At 44.2% G+C, this 10,143-nt stretch overlaps 1 protein-coding gene across 1 annotated transcript; it reads right to left on the bottom strand.

Moving 5' to 3' along the window:
- Positions 1–1,865: 1,865 nt before the first annotated feature.
- LOC134991603 (tyrosine-protein phosphatase non-receptor type 12-like) lies at positions 1,866–3,728 on the bottom strand. The gene has a single exon (XM_063950746.1). It carries the CDS (start codon positions 3,726–3,728, stop codon positions 1,866–1,868), a length of 1,863 nt encoding a protein of 620 aa, XP_063806816.1.
- Positions 3,729–10,143: the final 6,415 nt, after the last annotated feature.

The raw sequence follows: 10,143 nt of genomic DNA, 5'->3' as shown, positions 1-10,143 counted from the left end.
CCAGGAGAATGAGGCCTCCACCCGGAGGTGTTTGCAGAGGTAACAAGTCATTGGGGTGTACCTCAAATAGACATGATGGCCTCCCACCTCAACAAGAAGCTTCGGAGGTACTGTTCCAGGTCGAGAGACCCTCAAGCAGTGGCGGTGAACGCACAGGTGACTCCGTGGGTGTTCCACTCAGTGTATGTGTTCCCTCCACTTCCACTCATCCCAAGGTTCTCAAACTAATAAAAAGAACAAGCGTTCAGGCGATCCTCATTGCTCCGGACTGGCCAAGAAGGGCTTGGTACGCGGATCTACTGGAATTACTCCTGGAGTATCCGAGGCCTCTTCCTCTTCGCGAGGACCTTCTTCCACAGGGGCCGTTCGCTTATCACGACTTACACAGCTACGTTTGATGGCATGGAGGTTGAATGCCAGATGTTTGCTCGGAAGGACATTCCAAACAAAGTCATTCCTACTCTGATCCAAGCTAGAAAGGGAGTAATGTCTAAACATTACCATCAGATTTGGGAAAAGTATGTGTCTTGGTGTGATTCCAAGAAGTTTCCTACGGTGGAATTTCAACTAGGACGGTTTCTCCTCTTTCTGCAAGCAGGTGTGGATGTGGGCCTATGCTTGGGCTCCATAAAAGTCCTGATTTCGGCCTTGTCCATTTTCTTCCAGAAACAATTGGCTGCTCTCCCGGAGGTTCAGACATTCTTGAGAGGGGTTCGGTACATCCAACCACCCATTGTGCCTCCTACGGCACCATGGGATCTTAATGTGGTGCTGCAGTTCCTGCAATCGGATTAGTTCAAGCCTTAACAGGAGGTGGACGTAAGGTTTCTTACTTGGAAGGCTGTCACTCTGTTGGCTTTGGCATCTGCAAGACGTGTGTCAGACTTAGAAGCATAGAAACATAGAATTTGACGGCAGATAAGAACCACTTGGCCCATCTAGTCTGCCCTTTTTTTTTTATCCTTTAGGTAATCTCAACCCTTTTTGAACCTTAATTCTTTGTAAGGATATTCATATGCCTATCCCAAGCATGTTTAAATTTCTCTACAGTCTTAGCCTCTACCACCTCTGATGGGAGACTATTCCACTTATCCACTACCCTTTCTGTGAAGTAATTTTTCCTTAAATTTCCCCTGAACCCCCCCCCCCCCCCCTCCAGTCTCAGTGTATGTCCTCGAGTTCTAATACTTCTCTTCCTTTGAAAAATGTTTCCCTCCTGAACTTTGTTAAGACCCTTGATATATTTGAAAGTTTCTATCATGTCTCCCCTTTCCCTTCTCTCCTCCAAACTATATATGTTAAGATCTTTTAGCCTTTCCGGGTACGTTTTGTGATGTAGACCATGCACCATTTTAGTTGCCCTTCTTTGTACACTCTCTACTGTATTTATATCCTTCTGGAGATATGGTCTCCAGAACTGGACACAGTATTCCAGATGGGGCCGCACCAATGACCTATACAGTGGCATTATCACTTCTTTTTTCCTGCTACTGATTCCTCTCCCTATGCAACCAAGCATCTGACTTGCCTTTCTCATTGCTTTGTTGCATTGCTTTCCTGCCTTCAAGTCACTTGAAATAGTGACTCCTAAATCCCTTTCCTCCTCAGTAGTTTCCATTATAGTACCCTTGATACTATATTTAGCCTTTGGGTTTTTGAGACCCAAGTGCATGATTTTAGTTAGGACAGCTTTAAGATCTTATACTTGTCAATATTATAACAGGGCAGCAGTACCCACAACACATATCCTAGTCTTCATCAGCCTGAGCAACTTGTGGGCACAGGAGATAGTTGTGATTTTTTCTGTCTAGCTCACTGAGCAGTGCTTTAACAATAACAAAATCAGATTTCAGCAAGTGAGAACTTTAGAAAAGCACAGATAATGGAGTGTCCCTACCTTTTTGAGAGATGGAATGTTTTGCGATAGACATGGGCAATACTTTTCTAGTTGATAGGTTTTCAGAGGCAGTGGCTGCAGACACTGTGGCACTTGCGGTTGATATATTGGATAAGCTTTTTGTCATGGATTGATGAGAATCCCCTTCTGTGTCAGAATCATCAGAGTGAAGAGGATTAGTAAAGGATAAGGGTGCTTGAAGTGAAGGAGTCTTGTGATCAACCTGACCCCCTATCTGAGATGTAAGGAAATTGCTATTTAATACAGTCTTACTATCACAGGAAGATGCTTCTAAATGTTTGTCTGCAGAGTCAGACACATTTTTACAGTTTGCATGTTCATTGCCCAAAGCAGTAGAAACACAGAGAGGAAGATGGTCTGGCCTGGTTAGACTGTCTGAGCTTCTCTGAGGTGGTGCTTCATCTAATGTTTTAGCAGGTTTCAAACTCCTACAATCAATACAAGAGTTTGAAGATATAACTGCTAGAGACTCCAAAGAACTGGATGCTTGAGTTTTAGGTGACTGGTCAATGGAATAAGATGAAGCAGATTTAATTTTGATGCCAAGTCCTCTATGCAAACCTGCACTTGTCTCAAAACTTTTAGGGCTTTCTTGAAGAGGTACTTTCTTTATTTCAATACTCAGTTTACGCTCTAGCTTCTTCTCAACATTGGGCTCATTCTTTCCTGTAACATCTGCAGATTTGTTATAGTTCTCATTCATGTCTGTTGCATTTTCTGAGGAGGCCATGTGCAAAACAGGTTTTGGATGAGAGCGAGCACATTCTTGCCACACCGTAGTCACAGTTGGAAAAGCAGAAGGAGGTGAAGGTGTCAGAATTGGTGGCACAGGAAGAGGCTCTGGAGGTTGCAAGATTTCTTCCTTGACATCTCCTTCTACAAGGCAGCTCCGAATACGTGGTGGCTTTGGTGGTGGAGAGTCAGTTTTCATATTTTCTGCAGAACTAATTGGGTCATCAGTATTTTCATCCAAGCCATCCACAGTCTTCGTAGCTTCACTCTCGTACACTTGGAGCTGCTTCTCAAACAGCTGTGCTATAGCACGATGCACAAGTTCATACTGCTCTTTAGTCTGGACTGCCGAATGTCGCTGTGTCCTCATGTCTTGAATTAGACTGAAAACATTAAACTCTTCAGGAATCCTCCGAGCTTTCAGCAAATTCCATGTATAATCTATTGCACAAATAGCACCTGTCCTTCCACATCCGGCACTGCAATGTATACATATTGGAACCTTTTCGTGGGCCTGATAATCCCTCATTAAGCTGATCATGTCCAGGATAGAATCAAAGGATGATGGAACGTCATGATCTGGCCAGTTCACATAATGGAACTGATGAATTATACGTGATTCATTCTGAAACTCCAATATAAGTGTTCTAACAAAGTAATCCTTCCTCGACTGTTCTTCCTCACAAGAAACATGGAACGGCCCAAATTTTAAAGGCTGTTCTCCAAAGTTTGGGTAATAACGCTCACATTTTTTCCGTCCCATTTCAAATTCACGACAAGCCATTATAATTATAACAACGTTATATTCCCAGATCATCCTCCAGAAATCTATTACAGTATTTGCTAAAGGCCCCTGGGTTGCTATGTATGCTTCAGGCCCATTTACACCCTTGATAAAATTTGCATTGATGTAATCCGATTCATGGGGAGGAATTTTCAGTGCAAGTTTAACCCTGCTGTGATCAAATGGCAAAATATCTTTATATCGGTTCTTTTTAACATTTTCTTCTTTCTCTCCAGTGATTGTAGGATAAATCTTTTCAGTTCTGTACTTAGTGGACAGTCTTCTTAATCTCATTGGGGGCATTGTCTCACAAGAGCTCCTATTTGTTTTTCCTGGAGGATAGAGCTGAGCTCAGTACGCTTCAGCTCTTTCTTCCAACGGTTGTGGCGGCTTTTCATATCGACCAACCTATTGTGGTGCCAGTGGCTACTGACACCTCAATTCCCTCACAGTCCTTGGATGTTGTGGGGGCTTTAAGGATGTAGGTGAAGAGAACTTCTCGTCACAGGTAGTTGGACGCACTGTTTGTCCTTTATGATCCCAACAAGATTGGGGGTCCTGCTTCTAAGCAGACATTTTCTAGCTGGATCGGGCTTCCTATCCAGCATGCCTATTCTACGGTAGGCTTGCTGATTCCATGATCGATTCAGGCCCACTCTACTCGTAAAGTGGGTTCTTCCTGGGTGGCAACCCGGAATGTCTCTGCTTTACAGCTTTGTCGAGCAGCTACTTGGTCAGAGTCAAACTATCTGTGTATTTCCTTTTCTCGAAGTATGTCCGTCTCCACGGGCACAGTTTCTAGACTTAGTCTGGTAGGAAGGGCATAGAGGGAGGAGCCAGCCCACACTAGTAAACTCTTAAAGTGCCCATGGTTCCCAAGGGAGCCGTCTATACCCCATGGTACTAAATGGAACCCCAGCATCCTCTACGGACTACGAAAAAAGGATTTACCGGTCAGATAATTAAAATCCTATTATATATTCTGTATACATACATACATACACACACACACACACACACACACACACCGCGGCGGAAACCCCCCTCACTAAATCCTGCATTTGCCACTGAAGGATATCCATGGCTGAGCACAGATGGTTCAATCAAATTGATTGAGGTACTTTTTAAATCACATGTGCCCAAGCTTGGCTATCCTTAAAACGTGGGCCATTAAGATGCCTCGAGGACCACGTTTAGGAACCTCTGACCTAGGGGATCTGGACAGACTGGGCATATAAATTCTAATTAGCAATTTTGGGCTGTAGCTTTAGTGCACTCACAGTAGCCAGTGCAATAAAGGTTTTTCTTGTTCATTGCGGTGCAGTGTACATTATGTCGCACAGCACCACTGAGACAGGCAGCCAGAACACACTAGAGAAGGTAAGTGTTGTAGCTGGAGAGACACTTGTGTGGACCATGGCTTGAGTCTGCAGGGATTCATTCATGTTGTTTGAGATACACAGTTGAGTCACATTATTCTGACCACCTCCTACATTTGACGTTGGCAGAGCGTAGCCCATGATGTTGCTGTCATGGGTAAAAGGGGCGATTTGAAAAAAAGAGATAATTATCGGCTTTTGGGCCAAGGGTGGCGGTATTTTTGAAACAGCGCAGTTTATGCACTGTTCGTGTGCTGCTGTGGGGAAGGTGTACAGTGACTCGACAAATGGCACCATTGCGATTAAACTACATGGAAACTGCAGAACACCACGTGCCACTGATGTGAGAGGGGAACGTTGGCTACGAAGGTGCGTGAGGGCTGACCGACACGCTACAGTGGAGCAGCTCACCGTCAAAATGAACCTGGGGGCTACCAGATGTGAACCTGGGGGCTACCAGATGTGTGTCTAAAATGACAGTTCAGCGAACGTCTAGCTGCTGTCTGTGCTGCACACGGCGGTTACTTTGGCTATTAGCTGATGGTCATAATAATGTGACTTCACCGTGTATTATATAAGTATGCACTATCTTATCAAAGTCTTGGGGCTAAAGAGTCACTTGTGTGGGATGAGGATCACAGTACCATGAAGCCATGCCCTTATGTGAGGCTATGCCCCTTTTTCCTGTGTGCATGCGAACAGCTATAGTGTACGCAACAGCTCCTGCATAGGGGGGGGGGGTAGAAGTACCAAATTGGTCAGGGCCGGTTCTGGGTGCCAGCAGAAGTAATGGACACTGACTCCCATCTGCAAACAGTTGAACATCGACCTTCAGGTGCTCAAAAATAATTGAATACCCCCCATGAGATTTATAAAGCGCTTAAAACGAAGTACCTAACCTGAGTACCCAGACGTAATCCATGCAAATACAGATTGTGCAAGAAAGTAATACTAACCACTACATCAACTGTGCTGTCATAATATACAGTATGAAAATCTCCTTATCTGCTTCTGAGAGATTCCTGTAGTTAAAGTTAATAGGGAAAAATGTGGTGTTTCTGAGAAGATAATGTGAAGAAAAGGGCACTGGGCTCCAGCTCTACATAAGGGCATTGTGCTACAATGTTATGCAATTGAAAAGATTACTACATAATTCACACAGGTGCTTCATGGACATGGGGATACATCCTTAACTTCCATAGTATGATTTAAACTATGGAACAAATAAATAATTTGAGATAAAAAAAAGTCATAGAATAATTTTGTTTAACAAAATTAATTTTTTTTGACTCAAAGGGCCTAATTCTGAGTTGATCGCAGCAGCAAGTTTGTTAGCAATTGGGCAAAACCATGGGGGTAAATCCAAGTTGATCGCAGCAGGATTTTTTTTAGCAATTGGGCAAAACCATGTGCACTGCAGGGGAGGCAGATATAACATGTGCAGAAAGAGTTAGATTTGGGTGGGTTATTTTGTTTCTGTGCAGGGTAAATACTGGCTGCTTTATTTTTACACTGCAATTTAGATTGCAGATTGAACACACCCCACCCAAATCTAACTCTCTCTGCACATGTTATATCTGCCCCCCCTGCAGTGCACATGGTGCCCAATTGCTAACAAACTTGCTGCTGCGATCAACTCAGAATTACCCCCAAAGTAGCCACCTTTTGCTACTATAACTACGGAACACAACCCTGGAATTCTTTCTATAATGGAAATCATGTATTGTTCAGGAAGTTCTACCCAACATTGTTGCATTCTGTCCAGCTAATCCTTTCTAGGGCCTAATTCAGACCTGTTCGCACGCAGGCTATTTTTTGCACTGCTGCGACCAGGTAATCGTCGCCTACAGGGGAGGGGGTAGTCACTGTGCAGGGGTGCGATTGGCTGTGCAGAGAGCTGCACAAACAAAAGTTTGTGCAGTTTCTGCACAGCCCAGGACTTACTCAGCCGCTGCGACGATCCGTACTGATGCTGACGTCAGAAACCCTCCTTCCGAATGGCTGGGCACGCCTGCATTTTTCCGGACACTCCCAGAAAACGGTGAGTTGCCGCCCACGAACGCCTTCTGCCAGTCAATCTTCTTGCGATCGCTCGTGCGATCACTTTCTACGTTAGTTTCGTCGCTGCCCGGTGGCCGACGCACCTGCACATTGCGGACCGCACACATGCGCTGTTCAGACCCGATCGCACGGCTGCGAAAAAAAGGCAGCGTGCGATCGAGTCTGAATGACCATTTAATGTGGTGATTTGAAGCCTACAGTATTGCTTGTTTCCTCAAAAACGTACCCTGAAGACATGATTTGGGGCATAAGCTTGCTGTAGGAACAACCCTTGGCCAACTAGGCATAGACCAGAGGAATTTTCTTGGCTCTGCAAAATTGTAGCCCAGGGTGCGAGTCACTTTGTGCAAGTTACCAACTCAGGATACAGCGAAAGAGCCCCAGACCATCATACTTCCTCCTCAATATTAAACAGTTGGTATCACATATTGATTAGGCATTCTATTGCCTATTCATGGATATACAAAAACCACCTGTGATGAACCATGGATTTAACATTTTTTTCATTGACCCATAAAACCTTCAGTAGTCCATTGGTGGTGCTTTATGGCCCAGACAAGCATCTTTTTCTTGTTTTGCCATCTTAACAGTGGTTTCCTTATTGCCACTTGACCAGTCAAACATGGAACTTTAATTCTTCTCTTCACAGTTGAAACTGAGACTTGCTTATTTCTACCACTGTTAAGCTGTGCTTGAAACTGTTGTCCTGTAAAGTGCTTTTAAAGTCTGGTGTGGCTTTCAGCCTATCAGAATTCAGTGGCATCACCGGGTCTGGTGTCACCTGTGTGCACTCTGCAGCCCTTGGTGTGGCTGAAAAGGGGGTGGCCTCATGGAAATTCCAATGACATCACTCCGGGGGCAGTCCAGCATCCCTGGAGATGCTGGGCTGCCCCCGGTGACTGGGCTTCCTGCAGTGTCGGCTCCTCTTCAATGTTAGCAGCGTGTACTGCAGTAGATTGTCACACTGCAGCACCCGCTCCTGTCACTGCAATGGAGCCGGAATTTTGGTGTCACCCCATCTGAGTGTGACACCCGGGTGCGGGCCGTGACCTCCTCCTGATGCCACTGTCAGAATTTCCTCCATTTTCCAAGTGTCTTGTGATGTAGGAAACTGTGCTTACAGCTCTCTGTTCAATGCCTGGCCAAACCCAACAGGTTTGGCCCGTTTCCTACAGTGTCAATCCGACTTTTTTAAAAGTCGGATTGACATTGTCGGAAACTGGGCTAAAACCTGTCGCGTTTGGACCCGCTTCCGACAATACACATGTCTCGGCGGCTGAAGCTGCCAATCCCCATGTATTCCGACAAGTCGGAAATTCCCGACTTGTCGGAAAAAAATTAGGCTGGATTGAATAGGTCGGAACCCCTTCCGACCTATTCCAGTCGGAAACTGCCATCTTTCCGACAAGACAGCAGTTTCCGACTCTAACGAAAAGCAAATCACTACTGAGAGTAAAACCAATCATAAAAAGTTTTATAAATATATAAACAGTAAAAGGTTGAAGAAGGAGAACGTGGGCCCATTAGAGGATGAATTGGGATCCTTGACAAACGATGACAAATTAAAAGCTGAAATATTGAACAATTTTTTTTCATCTGTATTTACCAGGGAGGATGCACAGGTGACAGTATTGCTTAACGACAGTGAATGTAATGACTCTTGGCTAGATACCTGTTTAAGTGAGGAAGTAGTCCTGGAGAGAATAAGCAAAATAAAGATTAATAAATCACCAGGCCCTTTTCATCCATGGGTTATTATGGAGCTTAGGACACAGCTAGCTAAACCCCTATACCTGATTTTCAATAGTTCGATTAGATCAGGCATGGTACTAAAGGATTGGCGCATAGCTGAGGTAGTGCCGTTATTTAAAAAGGGAACTAAAAATAATCCTGGAAACGATAGACCAGTTAGTTTAACCTCTATAGTGAGTAAAATATTAGAAGGCATTTTGAGGGATAGCATAGAGGAGGACCTACATGCAACTAAGTTTATTACTAAAAGTCAACATGTGTTTGTAAGGAACAGATCATGTCAAACCAACTTAATTAGCTTCTATGAGGAAGTGAGCAAGAATCTTGACCATGGAAAAGCAGTGGACGTGGTTTACTTAGATTTTGCAAAAGCCTTCGATACAGTGCCACATAGGAGACTGGTCCACAATTAAGGGAACTTGGCCTAGGAAATACTATTTGTACTTGGATAGGTAATTGGTTGGATAACAGGGAACAACGAGTAGTGGTAAATGGGATGTTCTCCAGCTGGGCACCAGTAGTCAGTGGAATACCACAAGGGTCTGTTCTTGGCCCACTGCTGTTCATTATATTTATTAATGATCTAGGAATAGGCCTGGAAAGCACAGTGTCAATCTTTGCAGACGACACGAAACTGTGTAAGGTAATTAACTCAGAAACCGATGTGGAGTCTCTACAGAATGACTTAGTTAAACTGGAATTCTGGGCATCTAAATGGAAAATGAGGTTCAACATAGAAAAATGCAAAGTTATGCATTTTCGGACAAAAAACACACTTGCATCCTACACTCTAGATGGAGAAAATCTAGGGGTAACTATGGTGGAAAAAGATTTGGGGGTGCTCTTAGATAATAGGCTTAGTAACAGTACACAATGCCAAACTGCAGCAAAAAAGGCAAGTAAAGTGCTTGCGTGCATTAAACGGGGCATTAAGACCAAGGATGAGGATGTAATCCTGCCGTTGTACAAATCATTGGTACGCCCACACCTGGAATATTGCGTTCAGTTTTGGGCCCCATATTACAAAAATGACATCGCGGAACTAGAAAGAGTTCAAAGATGAGCTACTAAATTGATTAAAGGTGTAGAGACCCTGGGATATGAGGAGAGGCTTACTAAATTAAATATGTATTCACTAGAAAAGAGGAGACTAAGAGGAGACATTATTAATATATTCAAATATGTAAAGGGGCATTACACGGAGCTAGCAACTGATTTATTTAAAGAACTCTGTATAGGACGCGTGGGCACTCACTGAGGCTAGAAGAGAGAAAATTCCGTATGCAACGAAGGAAAGGGTTCTTCTCTGTAAGGGGAATAAAGATTTGGAACTCACTGCCAGAGGAAGTAGTAATGGTAGACTCTATACTGTCACAACTGAGGGCCTGAGCTGACGGGAGGCAGCCTCAGTTGTAGGGGCTGAGATGTACCGGAACCTGGGAGGTTGTATCAGACCCCTGGACATGTAAGTAACATGAATAATAACTGCCCGAAGGCGTGACCACGACAACTTAGAT

This window comes from Pseudophryne corroboree, chromosome 2 (genome assembly GCF_028390025.1).
Source record: "Pseudophryne corroboree isolate aPseCor3 chromosome 2, aPseCor3.hap2, whole genome shotgun sequence".
Taxonomy (NCBI): Eukaryota; Metazoa; Chordata; class Amphibia; order Anura; family Myobatrachidae; genus Pseudophryne; species Pseudophryne corroboree.
The sequence above is the reverse complement of the archived record's forward strand: the minus strand, read 5'-3'. Positions and strand labels throughout refer to the sequence as shown.

Bases quoted from the DNA above. Each gene is read 5' to 3' on its own strand.
- LOC134991603 (XM_063950746.1), bottom strand. From the start codon at position 3,728: ATGAGATTAAGAAGACTGTCCACTAAGTACAGAACTGAAAAGATTTAT.